General features: G+C 41.1%; 1 protein-coding gene across 3 annotated transcripts in view; it reads left to right on the top strand.

The window, feature by feature from the left end:
* Window positions 1-16,990, top strand: part of SPOCK3 (SPARC (osteonectin), cwcv and kazal like domains proteoglycan 3) — a 404,341-nt gene that overhangs the window by 121,929 nt on the left and 265,422 nt on the right. For 2 of the 3 annotated variants that reach the window (XM_035699198.2, XM_035699196.2), the window contains exon 2: window positions 16,033-16,078. The exons of the other annotated variant lie outside the window; for it this stretch is intronic. In XM_035699198.2, the coding sequence (XP_035555091.1) occupies window positions 16,033-16,078 (46 nt within the window). The remainder of the gene's footprint in view (window positions 1-16,032; window positions 16,079-16,990) is intronic. 3 annotated transcript variants of the gene reach the window in all.

The following is a 16,990-nucleotide window of genomic DNA, read 5'->3' as shown; positions in this document are numbered from 1 at the left end:
AGGGAGAATCCTGTAGTCTCTTCCCTTCCCTTCCCTTCCCTTCCCTTCCCTTCCCTTCCCTTCCCTTCCCTTCCCTTCCCTTCCCTTCCCTTCCCTTCCCTTTTCCCTTCTCTTCTTCTCCTCTCCTCTCCTCTCCTCTCCTCTCCTCTCCTCTCCTCTCCTCTCCTCTCCTCTCCTCTCCTCTCTCTCTGTCTCTCTCCTTCCTTCCTTCCTTTCTTCCTCTCACCCTCTCTTCCTTTCTCTCTCTTTACCTCTCTTAATGGAAGAAAAAAAAAAAAAAAGCTGTGCTAGTCTGGTACTCTTTTGGGCTTGGTGTTTCTACTGTTAAAAACTTGTTATAGGGCAATATAGGCCCCTGCTCCCTCAACATCACCAAGATGTGAGAACAAAAAAGTCTTAAGTGATAATCTGCCAAATGCACCAAATTCATCTTAGTCAGCAGGCACAGAAACTGTCATACAACCTGTTAGGTGCTTGGAAAACCTTTGCCTCCTCAGTCCTCAGGATCTGACCGGCTCCTTACAGGAGAGGGTCCCAGTGAGGGGAACACAGTGATGTAAAACACAGCTCAGAAAACTTTTATGTTAGGTTTTCTGGGCTATGTGGTCTCTTTCACAACAACCAAACTCCGACGTTGACATCCCCAAAGATGCCATCAGACAATATGTAAGCAGATGAGCTGCGTTCCAATATAACTTGAGTCACAAAACAGTCCTGGGACCTTTTTTTGTGGCCTGTGGACCATAGTTTTCAGAACCCTCAGGAAGAGGCGAGGTCAGCCCGTCTTCAGGTTGTATGGTGCTGCTTCCTGTGTGAAAAGAGATGATACAGAACCAAACAGACCTCACAAGGGCTTTAGAGCTCATGCACTTAAAATATATTTGAGAGAGAAAGAGAGAGAATGAGTGTGGGGAGGGGCAGGGCAGAGGAAAAAGGAATCTACAAGCAGACTCCCTGCTACACACGGAGCTGGATCCGGGCTGAATTTTAGGATCTTGACCCGAGCAGAAATCAAGAGTCAGGGCCTTAACGGACTGAGCCACTCAAACACCTCTCTTTTTTCAAATGTTTATTTACTTATTTGAGAGAGAGAGAGAGAGAAAGAAAGAGAGTGAGCAGTGGGGAGGGACCAAGGGAGAAAAAGAGAGAAACACAAACACCACTGAGCACAGAGCCTGATGCAGGGCTGGATCCCACGACCCCTAGACCATGACCTGAGCTGAAACCAAGAGTAGGACGCTCTACCCACCTGACCTGCGCCACCCAGGTGCCCCAGGGCTCTTCACTGCCTATCTGCCATATGAATATCTCATGGTAATTAATGAACTATCTTGTGTAGATTTTCACCACGGAATCTCTGGTGACTCCACAGCAATGTTGATTCTTGTTTGGGGTGATTCCAATTCTAACTAATCATCTCCAGGGTTTAGGCAAGAGTTATCTGTGATTCAGATTGTTCTTACCAAAGAATCTTAAATACGTTCCATTCACATGATTTATCTATTAGACTTGTTAGGATGGAACTTTCAGACTTCAAGTATTAGAAGTTGAGTGTAGAGATGCACATATCGATGAGAGAGACACACAGGGAGTTCCTGGGAGGAGCAAGACCTGGACGACATTTGTCTTTAGGAGGCTGGTTGGAAAGAAAGGAGTGTCGTTCAGGATGAGACCGGAGCTGGTCCATTTGTCTGTTTCCTATCATTTAATAGGATTCAGTTCTGCTCTTCTCTGATCGTACTGCTTTGTCTATTGAGCACATACCCTTTGGCCTCGTTACATCAGCCACAGGGTTTGCTTATGTGTCCTTCTGGCTTTCTCTTAACTTCGGCTCTGTCTTTCCTCTGTCAGGATTCCCGCTGCTGTCCCTGCCTCCAAATGTTTAGTTCTCCACACAGTTCCCATTTGTAGTCTCCAATGTGCAGTTGTGTTGAAAGAACTTTTCTGTTCTTATTTTTTTTAACGTTTTAAACGTTTAAAACGTTTTTAACGTTTTTTTTAAAGTTTTTGGGGGATGGAGGCTCCATATATATATAATGTTATATATAGTAACATATATGTATATGTTATATACATATTTAATATAATGTATAATGTATTTTTCTCATATTAACTAATCTTTCACATCTTACATATTAATAAACCAAATTACAATTTCATAGATGAGTGAATGAGTGAGTGAGCCAGTGAGTGAATGAATGAAGTATGAGTTGAAGCTATGAAAAGTATTAACTTTCATATTCAGGGGAGTGCTGACAATTTTTAAGTTAAAATTATTTGGGAGTCCAAAAGAAAGCAGCAAAGCTTTGTTCATTGGAGAGCTCATTAAATGCAGGGGCTGAGCTTGGTATATTTTCAGGTTCCCTCATTTAACATCCACAAAGCCCCGTAAAGGTGATATGATCCAGAGTTTTTCACTTGAAGACATCGAAGCTAATAGTGCATAGCTTTTTCAGTGTCCTTCACTAGTTCATTGTGGAACTAGACATTTTATCCACATCCATGTTATTCCTGAACCTTCCACCATGTTGCCGCAAAAGCCAGAACTGGTGGTGGAAACGGGGATCTACGGGATGAGCTTCAGAATATTGCCCTAGAACACGGGGCGGGCTCCTCAAGACGAGACCCGACTGGCACGGAGCACAGCCACACTAGAGCTCTCCACTTCCCACTGCCTGCTGCTGCCTCTCCTTGCTGACGGAAGTGATCACAGCTCAGTTTTCAGTGTCCGGTAGGAGGAGGTAAATGGCCTGGTTTTGTTCCCAAATCCTGAGATAAAATCGCATGGCCGATGATAAGATTTTTTTGCCATTTCACTAGGCTTCTACATCTGTTTAAGCCAAGCCCCTCACACTGCCCTGTGGATCTCCACACACTCTGCTTAGGCTCTGCTCTCCTAGAATGACTCATGAAATCCCCTTGCCCTTTTTATTTCTATTTGTTGCCTGCATGGGAGGAAAGGTCATCCCCATTACTGAGAATCCAGGACTACTAAACTACTGTAATTGCTTTGGGGGAATGACTGATTGAGTGCGCTCAGGGCACATTTGCAATATAAAAGGAGACTTTATCAGTCCAAGTAGCAAATGACTGGGAGTGCTAGGAACTTGTTTGCAGGTGGCATTCCCAGGGTCAGCTGACCTCCTTAGACCCTCTCACCCTCCTAACTCCTCACAGGTCACTAGATCGGGGCCATATGGGTAGGAAACTGCCTTTGCCCATTTAGGAATGTGGAATATCTTACATTAAGGAGTTGAGTATTAGGGACAAGTACGGTCATCGCTAAGGGGAAACACATGAGTAATAGTCCGGTTTAGGAAATTGTAGGAGTGGAGAGGAGAATTTGCCATCAATGGGCTTCGAGAGAGCTCTTCTAGGTGAGGGATTACCTGCTCCCCCACAAGGGTTGTCTTACATTATTAATTACAGTGACTTTTAACTATTCACTGCGTTTTCAACCATCTGGATCCTCCTGTCTTTGTAGCACATGTGTCCCCCACCCTGAAGCTGACCCAGCTCTGATCTAGGTCAGTACCTACACTAGAGCATGCTTTAGGCGTCAGGCCACGAGGCCCACGACCACCTGTGCGCCTGCACGAAGTCGCTCGGCGCTGCTCAGGACACACCGCTGGGCCAACACCGGGAGACCCTCGTTACTTCGGCTTAAAAGTGTTTGACACGGAGTTCGCCTTCCCCTGGACTGTGATTAACAGTATTCTCAAACCCTTCCAAGACCCGATTGACTGGCGATATTAATCACACAACACAGAGAAATTGGCTATTGCATTTGATTTTCTTTTTTCTTATGTGTTCTTGGCATCTAATCACTGATTAAAGCCGAGGAAATGGCTCTTTTCCCCGTGCTCTGTGGACATTTATTTTCTTGGTTTGTTAAGTCTGTGAAGATCTCCCCTCCCTCCGTGTTGGATCTTGCTTCTAGATTTCTATAGACGTGGAATAAAACCAAGAAACAGTATTTCTTGTCAAGAGGAACAGTTTATTCCAGATAATTAAATCCAAGCATGTTCAAAGAAAACGCAGCAAGGAGCATAAATTAGGTTCCATCAAGGGATATAGGTCGTTCCTCATGAATGGATACTGACAAAACAATTTTGTGGGAAGCTTTGAAAAGTCATTAATAGTTTTGAAACTTTTGAAAACTAGCACATTTTGTAGAAGAAAACGACAGGGTTTAGTTTTGTGTTTTTAAAATGTGCTTCAGACATTCACAGATGTTTCTTCTTTACATTTGACAGTATTTCTCAGCTTGCATCTGAGATTTCTGCACATATACTCTCAGGAAACCTAGGGTAGATTTTTCTTTTTCTTTTTCTTTTTCTTTCTTTTTCTTTTTCTTTTTTTTCTTTTACTTTCTTTTTCTTTTTTTCATCTTTCCTCGCATTTGCCCAAATGCCATTTGGAGAAACAAAAAATACAGTGTAAATATCAAAATAGAATAAATTTAGAAAAACAAAACGTATCTTTCCAATGATTATACGACCTCTCTGTTACTCATGAATATCATATAGACCTGAACCGCGTCATAGCACCAGCGTCAGACTCTATAAACTCCGGGAAGACAATGACACTTATATTTATTCACTGCTATTACCTTCTTCCTTAGAACTGGAGAATAATAAATATGTCAGGGACCAAAATAATTCAGACTGGAATTCCTAAATTATTTTTCTCCCTGATTTATTTATTATTAAGTTGGAATTCCTTAATTATTTTGCATAGAAGATTGCTCTTTGCATTTGGAAATGAAGTAACAGAATCAAAACTTAGGAAATTGAAGCATAATAAAAATGATTTAGAGAATGGACTTGAGAAGCAGGCGGTTTGAGCTTGAGGCTCATGTCTGATGGTCCCTGGATGGGAGACTGATCTCATGGCCTTTCTTCCTCTGTAAATTGAAGTAGAGAATTATACCTATATCACAGGGTAATTACAGTGTTTGAAAAGTGACTGATATAGAGATGGTGCTGAACAGCATTGTCATTGTTCTATGATTCTGGACTCTATGTGGGTATTGAGGGTTCTTGCTCATAACCCAACGTCTTAACGTCTCTAGAAGCCATGTGACAGTAAGACATTTGGAACAGCTTTGGGTCTCCAAGTAAAGGGAAGCATATTTTCTTGCAGCAGCAGATCTGGTTTTGAGGGTGCCTCCCTGCCCCGCCACCTTACTTATCACTGCGACCACCACCCTCATCACCATTCCTTTCTAACGTACTTGACCCTCCTGTACCCGCGTGTGCGCACACTCACACACACACTCACAGAGTGATGATTGAGTGACTCTGGCACACGTGCACGTACACTTTCATTATGATCCCATGTTCTGAATGACTTGTAGTCTGTGCTCTCTTGTGCCTACCTGCATGTCATTTAATTTGCTGGAGGGCTCAGCGGTTGAGCCTCTGCCTTTGGTCCAGGGCCTGATCCCGGGGTCCCAGGATTGAGTCCCATGTCAGGCTCCCTGCACGGAGCCTGCTTCTCCCTCTGCCTGGGTCTCTGCCTCTCTCTCTGGGTCTCTCATAAGTAAATAAATAAAATCTTAAAAAAAATAATTTGCTGGTGTTTCTGCATGAAACACCTCTCTTGCCATTTCTCAAGGTAGTTTTTAGGCTATGTACTCTGACTCCGATTATGGCAGGATGAGGCAGGTACCACTCAGTATGTGCCTCCATTATGCTCCTGCCCTGACTGTGTCTCTATAGACTGTAAATTGCATGAGAAGAGAGACGGTGTGCATGTACTTTCATCTGCTCGTGGCCAGAGTCTAACACGGGACCCGGCAAATAGAAAGCATTACAAGAATACTTGCCTAAAAGCGCACATCCTCCCCTCCCTTATTTCCTTACTTCCTCTGCTTTCCATTTTTCCCCCTCTCTTCCTTCTGTAAGTGGACTCAATACAATAATTAAGTGCAGTAAAAAATGAAAACAAATTCATGAATATATTTCAGTGGTTACTAGTACTAATCATTTCTTCCATAATACTTAAAACTTACTAACATTCAGACCTTATCAAAGGGCAAATGAGGAGCACAGAGCACCAATAAAACTAGATATTATATGTTTAACATTACCATTGAGCCAAATTAAAAAAAAAGTTCACTTTTGCATACATTCAGAATGAAAAAGGAAGCAGAATTGTATGTTCTGTATCTTAGATATGTGGAACTTTCTCTTTTTTTTCAACTTAAAACACGTGTAATATGATATTTCTTGCTTTGCATCAGATTATTCTAAGTGGAATCTTGTTCCCTTAAAAATGTTCTGGTAATTTCCGCTGCAGGGTGCAATTAGGTGAGAACATCTTGTGCATTTACTTGAGTTTCATTTCTGTACTCCTTACTCGAGCGATAGCTCTTTGTGTCTTTTTTTTTTTTTAAGGATGAGATAGCTATAGTGAAAAATAGTAGGCATTGGAGGATTATTTGCAAATCTGAAGAACTGTGAAAAGTGTCTGTGTGTTTGTGCATAATATATTCATACTTCTGGAGAATGGTTCTCATTTCAGAATTTATTTTTGTCGGGTCATAAAATAAATACAGAGGATCATCCTATTTTATTATTTAAAGTGCATATATTATTTAGGGACTCGCTTAATATAAAATACAGCAGGTGAATTTCAACCATAGAACTTTTTGGTTTTTCTTTTGATTTCGGTGGATACATTTTAATGCGATTTCCTGACTATCGAGTCCATTCCATGAATACTTTCACATGTAAGTGTCAGATTTTCCTTCGCTCTGTTATGTGGACTTGCTATAACTGTGGTAAATTGATCTTACTGGTATGGTTCTAAAAGGGTGTGAAATGGCAAATCTAAGTTATTAAAAGACTCTAAGTTTAACGTTTTTAAGTTTTGGCTGCTGGTATCTGAAGTCAGCTTTCTCTGACTTCCTAATTATATATTTTGTTTATTATATTGTTTAATGGAAAAAAAGTCTCACGGTGAAGCATGAGCTTAATCAATTAGCAGATACTTCATAAGAGCAGTTTGCACTGTTTTAAAAATTTGTTTATTCTGCAGATTGCTTATGGTACAAGAGTCTATTAGCAGGCATGCAGATTATAATTTTTGCATTGGTTTCTTTTATGTGTAGTTTAAGAGTGATTTAAAGTTTTCTATTGTGTGTAGCTTATTTTAATTTGAGCTATAAAAGACACAACTCTTTATATGATTACCTGTGTCATAAAATTCGACTGTGATTTATTTTAATGTAAGTTTTAGTGTGCAAACACATTTTCCCATGGTTACGTTTGTTGATAGTTCTTGCTTTTTGACAATTACAGTATAAGGGAAGAGAGAAGGAACTGATGTGTGTCCTAAATCATATGCAAAGTAGGAGCAAAATATTGTTATTGCTTTTATCTCTCTCCTTTGTCATAAGGAAAATACTATTTTAATATGATCTTTATGACTACCAAAGTAGCTAGAAATTTTCAAGCATTTGGAGTTGTGACATTTTATTATTCCTTGGATTCACGCCATTTTTGCAGAAAAATACTGCAAACAGGGATGCGTGAAGTTTGGGAGGTGTGTCTAAGTACATCCCCCCTATGATATCGACCACTGTGGTTCAAGGTGAGGTCCACAGGTGGATGCTGACCTACAACCTGTGTGCAAGAGGTACAGACATTGGGAGTGAGGATTGAAAAAAATTGCCATAGCAAATTGAGAGAGAAAAAAATCATAAAGATGAACTCTAGTAGTAATGAATTTGGGTTTGCATTTTTTGAGTCTGTTTTTATTTCATTTTTCAAATAATTCATCTTATTGACTTTTACAAAAGGTTTGCTGTGCAGTAGATTTCGAAAAGTAAAACATTCTTAAGTCCAGATAGTTTTTGAAGCACTGCTCTGTAGCATAGGCATACACAGCGAGGTTTACTGAATCCTGAAACTAAAGAACGATTTGAATTACCCTTTCTTGAAAATTTTGACAATAGAATAATGAAATGTCACTTGAGGAGAAGAGTTTCCAGCACCCTGTTGTGGTATAGCACCTCTGCGATGGCCTCCAGCGACTTCCCGTAGCCGATACTCATGCCTGCGTGCTTACGTTTGGGCTGGGCTTGGTGACTCACGTCTAAGAAATGAAACAGCACAACAGTGAGGGGGCACCACCCTGAAATGAGCTTTAAAGAGGCCACTTTCTCTATTAGGCGTCTTCGTTCATTCTCTGAGTGAGTCCTCAGTGCAAGGGAAGCCCTGGTGTGAGCTGCCCGGTGGAGAGGCCCGTGTGTCCAGAACTGGACTGAGCCAGGCCGTGACTGAGGCTCTCAGCCTGAAAGTTAGGAAAGAAAGAAAATTTGGTAGAAAATCACGTGATAGATCAGATGATCCCGCCTCGGTCAAACCTTCAGAAGAGAATGCGGCCCTGGTTTGCATCCTGACTGCACCTTGGGACGGATTCTTGACCTTTGGAAATTGTCAGAATCAACAGCCGCTAAACTGTGGTAGGCAGCCATAGACAGCTCAGATTCCTGTCTTAAAGAAGATGGGAGTGAGCCTGGGTGACTCTGTTAATCATGTGTCTTCAGTTCAGGTCATGGTTCTGGGTCCTGGGGTCCTGGGTCCGGGATCCTGGGGTCCTGGGGTCCTGGGTCCTGGGTGCTGGGATTCTGAGTCCCAGGGTCCTGGGATTCTGGGTCCCGGGGTCCTGGGGTCCTGGGATCCTGGGGTCCTGGGTCCTGGGATTGAGTCCTACTTTGGCTTCATGTTCCGTGCAGGGAGGAGTGAAGGATCTGCTTCTCCCTCTACCTTGCTCATACTTACTCTCTCTCTCTCTCAGGTAAATAAATAAAATCTTTAAAGGAAAATAAAAGAAGCCAGGAAGTGTCTCACTCACTACCAGTGCACAGAGAATCAAGTAGTTCCCTAAGGACTGTGTTTTGGCCGCTATCTCCATATAATCAGTTACTACTAACTGTAAATACCTATGGGCTAGGGTAGTTTTTCAAAAATGACTGTGTTGATGTTTTTGATGCTATTATCGTTAGATCAGTCTTTTAAGACACCTGAAATCTGAAACTTAAATATTGGGACAAACCCAAAGATAGATACATTACACTAAACTTTGAAATTGAACCAAAGAATCTTTTTTCCAGAAAGTTTTCTATCTCTGTAATGCTGAAAAAGAAAGAAGATAATAGTCACAAAGCAAAGCTGGTAGGGCCAGAATAAATTGTATTTTAGATCAAAGATTTTGCAAACCAGCGAGCTATGAATATAAACACTTTTACCATAAATAATAGCAACTGTGCAGTAGAATCTCCATGTATATATGACAACATCAAATGATAATAATAATTGTAAAAACAAATAACAAATCGCCTTCAAAACAAAAATGAAGGGGTGCCTGGGTGGCTCAGTAGGTTACGCTCAGGTCACGATCACAGGATGATCACATGAATAAATAAAGAAATAAAATATTTTAAAAATAGGTATTTTCAGAAAGGTATTCACAGGTATTAACCGTGATAAAGGACATGGTTGAAATATTTGCAGTTAGGTTACAAAAATTACAAACTCCCTATTATTTAGTCTGAAGAGCATATTTTTACTGTGAAAGAAAAAACACAGAAATAGATTCTTGACTCAATAATAACTAACATTTCTGTTTCTTAAGATAGCACATTCTATAAATAATCTGTTTTCACTTATGATTAACATATATTTTATGCAGTGTTTTGCCTATATTTTGAGTAATTCTACATTTTCATTGACTCGATGCTAAGGATTCATAACAGACTGATAATGTGTTTAACATATTCATATTGTATAAATTTATTTTTTATCTCTTTTAAAGATTTATTTAATTTATTTATTCATGAGTGAGAGAAAGGCAGAGACACAGACAGAGGGAAAAGCAGGCTCCATGCGGGGAGCCTGACGCGGGACTCGATCCTGGGACCCCCAGGTCATGACCTGAGCTGAAGGCAGATGCTCAACCGCTGAGCCACCTGGGTGTACAGGATAAACTTATTTATTTTTTTTTTTTTAAATTTTTATTTATTTATGATAGTCACACAGAGAGAGAGAGAGAGAGAGAGAGGCAGAGACACAGGCAGAGGGAGAAGCAGGCTCCATGCACTGGGAGCCCGACGTGGGATTCGATCCCGGGTCTCCAGGATCACGCCCCGGGCCAAAGGCAGGCGCCAAACCACTGCGCCACCCAGGGATCCCCGGATAAACTTATTTTTATTTACATTTGATATGATGAACCATTCTCATATTTTTACTATAGTCAGTATTTAGTTAAGTAGTTTTTTACTCACAAATTACAGACACTCAGAAAATGCTGTTATAAATACCAAAAGTATATGAATTAAGTAGGGAAATATTAAATTTTTAAATTTTTTATATGAATTATTGTTTTATTATTATTTTACTATCTTGATCCAATAAGCAAACAATAACTATAGTTTTGATTTAATCTGAGAAATGTTCTATTATAAGAAGCACTGTTACAATACCTACAGGCATTTTACCTTTATCCCTTTGTTTTCACTCTAAATTGAAGATCACAATATCACATCTATTACACATTTGCAACCTGCTCCTAAAACCCTTTTTTTTAGATAACGTACCATCATGATTTTGAGAGTCACATCCTTACTTGGTTCCAAATTATCTATCTTGATTTCTTGTGCTGAAAGTTTGGAACAGTCACCCGTGGATTACACGCAAAGCCAGATGATGTGTTTATGGTCAGAAGGAGGAATCAAATACTTGGAAAACTTAGGAGCTTTAAGATGTGAGGATCGAATCACACAGATTCAGAACGCTAAACGCCATAAATACGTTTTCTTCCTTCAAAACATTTTATTTCCCTACGTGGAAGTAGATATCCCATTAAATATTGTTTCCTCATTTTTATTTTATTCATTATTTATTTGTTATTTATTTTTTTTAAAGATTCTATTTATTTATTCTTGAGAGATGCAGAGAGAGAGGCAGAGACACAGGCAGAGGGAGAAGCAGGCTCCCACTAGGGAGCCAGACGTGGGACTCGATCCTGGGACCCCAGGGTCACGACCTGGCCCAAGGGAAGACACTCAACCACTGAGCCCCCCTGGCATCCCTGTTCCCTCACATTTAAGTGGCTGTTTTGGGTCGGAGGCAAGCACAGAATGGGGTGTGGTGTGGGGTCTTTCCCGGTGTGTGAGCAACTCGACATGACCTCACAGGCTTTGGCCTCTGGTCCACACTGGGCCTGGCGTGCGCTGGGGTCCACAGACAGTGTGGACCAGGATGTGTGCAGGGTGGTCAGGGCCGGCTTCCCAGGACACTTGGTATAGACCAGCTGGGCCTGGCCCACGGCCGCCGCGGTTGGTCTGGGGGGGAGTGAGGTGTCCAAGTGTGCGGCCTCCAGGCCCTACTTCTGGGCTTCAGGTCCCCCCTCTGCTTCTCACCTGCTGAGTAAGACTTCGGGGATACTTCCTCCATCCACCATCATTTTCCTTATTTGTCACATAGGAGTGATGTTAGAAACACCTCCCACGGGGCCCGGAGGCCAGCGCCCGCCACAGCTCTCGGTGCAGTGACGCCAGGTGCTGTTGGACTCCATCCCTCCCGTGCACTAGTGTCCTCAGGGCTACATGGGGTCCCCAGCACTCAACTGCCCTTATTTTCTTTAGTAAGACAAAGTATGTTCTGTGTCTTTCCCTGATATCTGTGGATCACAAGTTTTGTTTATTGATGTAGAAGTGACTATATATATACATACATATACATATGGAAGGAGTTTGACATCAACTTGTAGAGATTTCAGGGACAGTTGAGGGATTCAGTCCACGGCGCTGCCCTTTGACACAATTCATTTTATTTATGTGTTTAATCTGTGGTGAGTCCGGAAACATAAAGTGCTTTCTAAGAAATAAAGGTTCACCAAAGTGTTAAAAATGAATTCTTTCAGGGTCCTACGACATCGCTTGGAAAAAATGAGTGGTGCTTGGGGAATAAATGTGACATTTGGGGGCCTGAAGCAGATAGGTCGTCTCAAATAGATAATTCCTTTATATCTAGACAAAGCTTACTTACTCTATCTTGTAATCAAATCAAGTGCTAAGTATTTCTATACTTTGTGAAATATAGTGGCTTAACCATGAGACAAGGCATTCTTCCCATTATACGGTGAGATGTGTGAATCAGTCGTAATATATAACATATATTTAAAGAGTCAGATTTCCATTGTTATTTTTAAAATATTTTTATATTTATATATTATATATAATATATTAATATCAATATTAATTATATATATTTTCAGATATATATCTTTATATTTTTATGAATGTATTTATATATTTATATATAATTAATATTTATATATTATATATAAAGTATATGTATAATTTTATATATGTTATATAATATATATAATATATAATATATTTCTCATTGCTTATAGAAGTCGCAGTGCCTCCTGATTCAGCTTAGCTATTGAAACACGTAGGCAACACGAGTTAATGCTCGTGGGGAAATTCTGAAGTTTTGTACAAGAGGGTTTCAGAACATACAAAATACCAAAATCCTAGGAAATGTATCTTTTACTCCTTAACATAGATTCACGTGGTTGTCATCAGAGTGCCTTCAATTCTGTGGACATGTAAAAAGGCTCACCAAGTTTTTGTTAGTAAGGGAGCTTATTATACTTACTTTTGCTTTGATTCTAGAGATTTGAAACAAACAACAAAATCGTTGTGAAAAGGTTAAAAGTCAGGGATCTTCCTGTCTTTTGTATTTCCCCTATATATAGACATTTTGCTGATTTACTTGCTCCTTGGGAATAAATGGAGTCTTTCAGTGGGACTTTTGGCCCAGGCTCTCCTCCCACGAAAAGTTCTAGGGGCGGGAGACACTCTAATTCCCGATGTGATTTTGTCACCTGAACCTGAATTTTTCCAACTGCAGGCGTTTCTTGTTGTTTTCTGAATCCCAGGTTGGCTTTTTTTTTTTGTTTGTTTGTTTTTTTTTTTTTTTTTTTTTTTTTTTTATCCAAATTGAAGCTTGAGAACAACCAACATTCACACAAAGCTTTTTGAGGCAAAAGAAATTGTGCCTGAATGAACACTTATGTGAAAATACTTTTATTCTGGCAAAATTCCTCTAATAAGGTGAAACCATTTTCAGAAAAAAAAAAAAAAAAAAAAAAAAAAGCCTAGTGATGTGAGAACACAAAGAAAAATATCTAAAAATAGTTAATCGGCTACTTTGTTTCACTATCAGAGTCAGATCCCCACCGTGGCCAGAGAAGGACTTAACCAGAACAACCAGGTCATGTTTTGCATTGATTACACGTTCTCAGACAGCTACGGCCCCAAACCAGCCCAACGTGATCGTGTGGTTCTTTTCCCCCACAAGATTTAGATTTCTTATTTGGAAAGCAATCTTAGAAAATCAAGATTGGTCACTTCCCATAAGATAAAACCTGTTACTTTTCAATGTCTTGATTGCAGTGTCGCTAACACAGAGTGACATGTTGCTTTCGGGTGTGCAATACAGGGATTCAACAGTTTCACCCGCTGCCCCTGTGCTCATCCTGAGGTCACTCAGTCCCCTTCACCTGCCCCCACCGCCCACTCCAGAACCATCCTTTTGTTCTCTGGAGTGAAGACTCTGTTTTTTGGTTGTTGTTTTGTTTTGTTTTGTTTTTTGTTTTTTTTCTCTTTTTCCCTTCATTCATTTGTTTTGTTTTTTAAATCATACATATGAGTGGAATCCTATGGTATTCGTCTCTCTCTCTGACTTATTTTGCTTCGCCTTATACTGTCTGGCTCCACCCGTGTCGTAAATGGCAAGAGTTCACGCTTCCCTGTGGCTGAGCGCTACTCCTCTGCACACACGCACCCGCTGCTCCCCTAAGTTGGCTGCCGTAAATGCTTCTGCAATAAACATAGGGGGGCATCGATCCTTTCCCATTGGCGTTTTTGTATTATTTGGGTAAACACCCGGGAGTGCAATTAGTGAATCATAGGGTAGTTGTGTTCTTAGATCTTCCTGCAGTGGCTGCACCAACACTGTGAGCATTCCTGGCGGGCAGGAGGGTGCCCTCTCCTTCACAGCCTCGCTCACACTTGTTGTTTGAGGCCTTGATTTTAGCCAACGCGACAGGTGTGATGGGTGTGTTATTCTGAAGGAAGTTATTTAATATGGTTGAGGTCATGTTGTCTGTCTGTCTACCCACCTCCACTTGATCCCTGCCTGTCTGTCTAGAGGCTGGTGTTTTAAGCACTGCGTGTTGCATGACACATGTTGCTTTCAGGGGCGCCCGGGGGGCCCAGCGGGTGAGCACCTGCCTTGGGCCCAGGCCATGACCCCGGGTCTTGGGATCGAGTTCTGCGTTGGGCTCCCCACAGGGAGCCTGCTTCTCCCTCTGCCTGGGTCTCTGCCTCTCTCTCTGGGGCTCCCCTGAATGAATAATAAAATCCTAAACAACCCCAAGCACATTGCTTCGCCGTGGCTGAGTGTCAGTGCTGAAGGTGCCAGGAGCTCAGCGCGGCTCCTGTCCTCCCGCCGTCGCCTGAGTGCAGGGAGCCTGATGCCGGGGCGCCGGCGGCCGCGCTGCACAAGAGGCCCAGCTGGAAGCGGAGCCCTGGCCTCCTGGCTTGGCCTCCTGGCAGTGACCCCGGTGATGAGTGGCCGGCTTTCGGGGAGCTCGCCATGTCTGTTGCTGGGTATTTTGGGGGGCACTCGCAGTCCAGGCGTCCCAGGGTGCTCAGGCCAGTGCCTCTGTGGAGCAGGGAGGCCTTGGCAGCCCCTTCGTGCACACACGGCCAGACCCCATCTACACTGTCTGCAACTAACCGCAGGCACCTTGCTCAGAGGCGCCAGTATTTTTTCCCAACTTCAGTCCAGGATCTGAGGTCTACATAATTTTCTTTCTTTTCTTTTTTTTTTTTAAGACTTTAATTATTTATTTGAGAGAGGTGGGGGTGAGAGAGACAGAGGGGAGAGCACAGGGGCCTGGGAGCGGAGAGGGGTCAGAGGGAAAAGGGGAAGCAGAGCAGCCTCCCTGCAGAGCCCAGCAGGTGCCACAGCAGGTGCCTGGTTGCACCACTTGCGAAAGGGATGCACCCACCACGTGGTAAAGTCAGCCTTAAATTTACATTTTCCTTTCTCCAGATCCACCATGTATTCTCATCATCTCGGTCAGTTTTCTTGTGCTTCACGTTTTGTTTTGTTTGGTCATGCTTCACGAGAAATCCCGACTCCTCTCCTTGCTGGGAGTGAGCGCTTCTAGGGTGGTAAAACAGCAAATACAATAGTCAGTAATTTTTTTTCTTTTTTTTCTTTCTAAAAATTCTTTTCAGTTTACATGGCTCCTCCGTAGTGTCGTATACTCATATTTATTAAGCATATATCTAGTAAGTATATTGTAATGATTCTTTTCAATATTAAAGAGTTAAACTTCAGGCAAGATTTAATTAGGTCTGTATTTTTTTTTTTCAAGCTTCCAATTGCATTTTGATGAACTCCTTAGATATTCAATTATCATGTGACTGATTTGCAAAGTCTATTTATACTGTATGGGCTAGTGCAGACCCCTTGGTATTTCGCTGCCGTGTTATACCAGTGGAAAATGAAGCTGTGTAACTAGACACTGGTGACATACTTTTGTAGCTTATTAGCTTAGGGTAATTACCTGCATGTTCTACTGCACATTGAATTGCAATTGAAGGTGTTGCATTATAATATTTAGGTGACGCGGCAACCAAATATAATTGAATTATCATAGTAAACTTTGACTTGCAATGAAAATGAACACATTTATTGAAAAACATTTCTATGACATGTAAGCAATGTGTTCCCTTTTGATAACTATTGTTTTTCTCTTGTTCCTTTTTTTTTATTTTTTTTTTTATTTATTTATTTTTATAATTCGCTGCTTGCCATTGCAGGAAGTAGAGGTTTGTATTCGGCTTCTGTATTTCATATTTTATTCTAGATTTTATATGAATCTTTACAATCAAATTATTCACATCCACTCAATTCACATTATTTTCCTCCTTAGGATGATTATTTCCACACTTGGAGTCCAGGAAAGGCCTTCGATCAGGGTAAGAATCTATTTTAAATAAAAATCTTTACATGTTTTATAATCACTGTACTTTAAGTTGGTATTTATTGTTTGTTAGATTCTTCTGATACTAAATAGGAGAGCTTAGATCATGGAAATGTTCATACAACAATTAATTTCATTACCAGAATAGCGTAGTCAGGAATAAGCAAATTAGATGCCTTGATTATGTCAGGACGTCTTTCATTTTTAGATACATATCTTAGATTGCCTGATCCGGGCTTCCGAGCTTCATCTTGCCCATTTTTATTACCTGATACAAATCACTTCATCCAGGTCTCAAGTACACTCAGGCTCATTCACTAGGAAATAGACTCATTTGTGCAAAATTTCAAAACAAATGACTTTGCAGTCTGTGTTTCAGTTAATAAAAGCTTTCATTTAAAACAGCGCAGACTGGTAATTAGACTCAGTCGGGGTCTTAGTAAGACCCCAAAGGAGAAGTCGTGGATGAAACCAAGGTTCTCTCACCTCCATGCACGGTTTGCGCTTGAGAAGGGAAAGCAGAAAAGATGCTCGGGAAAGGAAAATGCGCATGAGAATAGAAACATCCAGCACAATGCAATCATAATGATGGGGACAGTTAAGCACACTTGTTTGTGAAATTCTACAGCATTAGGGACTCCTCCTTCTAGAGACTAGTACAAAAAAATTTTCTACTTTACGTTAACTATGGCAAACCTTACAGAAGATAGGTCTTCCTGAAGTGGGACCATTTAAAAATAGAAGCTTTTAAGTATGACTTGTAATAAGTCCTTAGAGGAATCTTAGGGGATTTTGCTGTGTCTCGCAATTTTTTTTTTTTTTTTTTTTTTTTTTTTTTGGTGTGTGTGTCTCCCAGTTTTTGACTTCACATGCTCAAGGTCTGCTGCAACAGCCAACCTTGCCAAGT

Source organism: Canis lupus, chromosome 15, assembly GCF_003254725.2.
Source record: "Canis lupus dingo isolate Sandy chromosome 15, ASM325472v2, whole genome shotgun sequence".
In the NCBI taxonomy this organism is placed as follows: Eukaryota; Metazoa; Chordata; class Mammalia; order Carnivora; family Canidae; genus Canis; species Canis lupus.
This window is presented reverse-complemented; position numbering and strand designations above follow the sequence as displayed.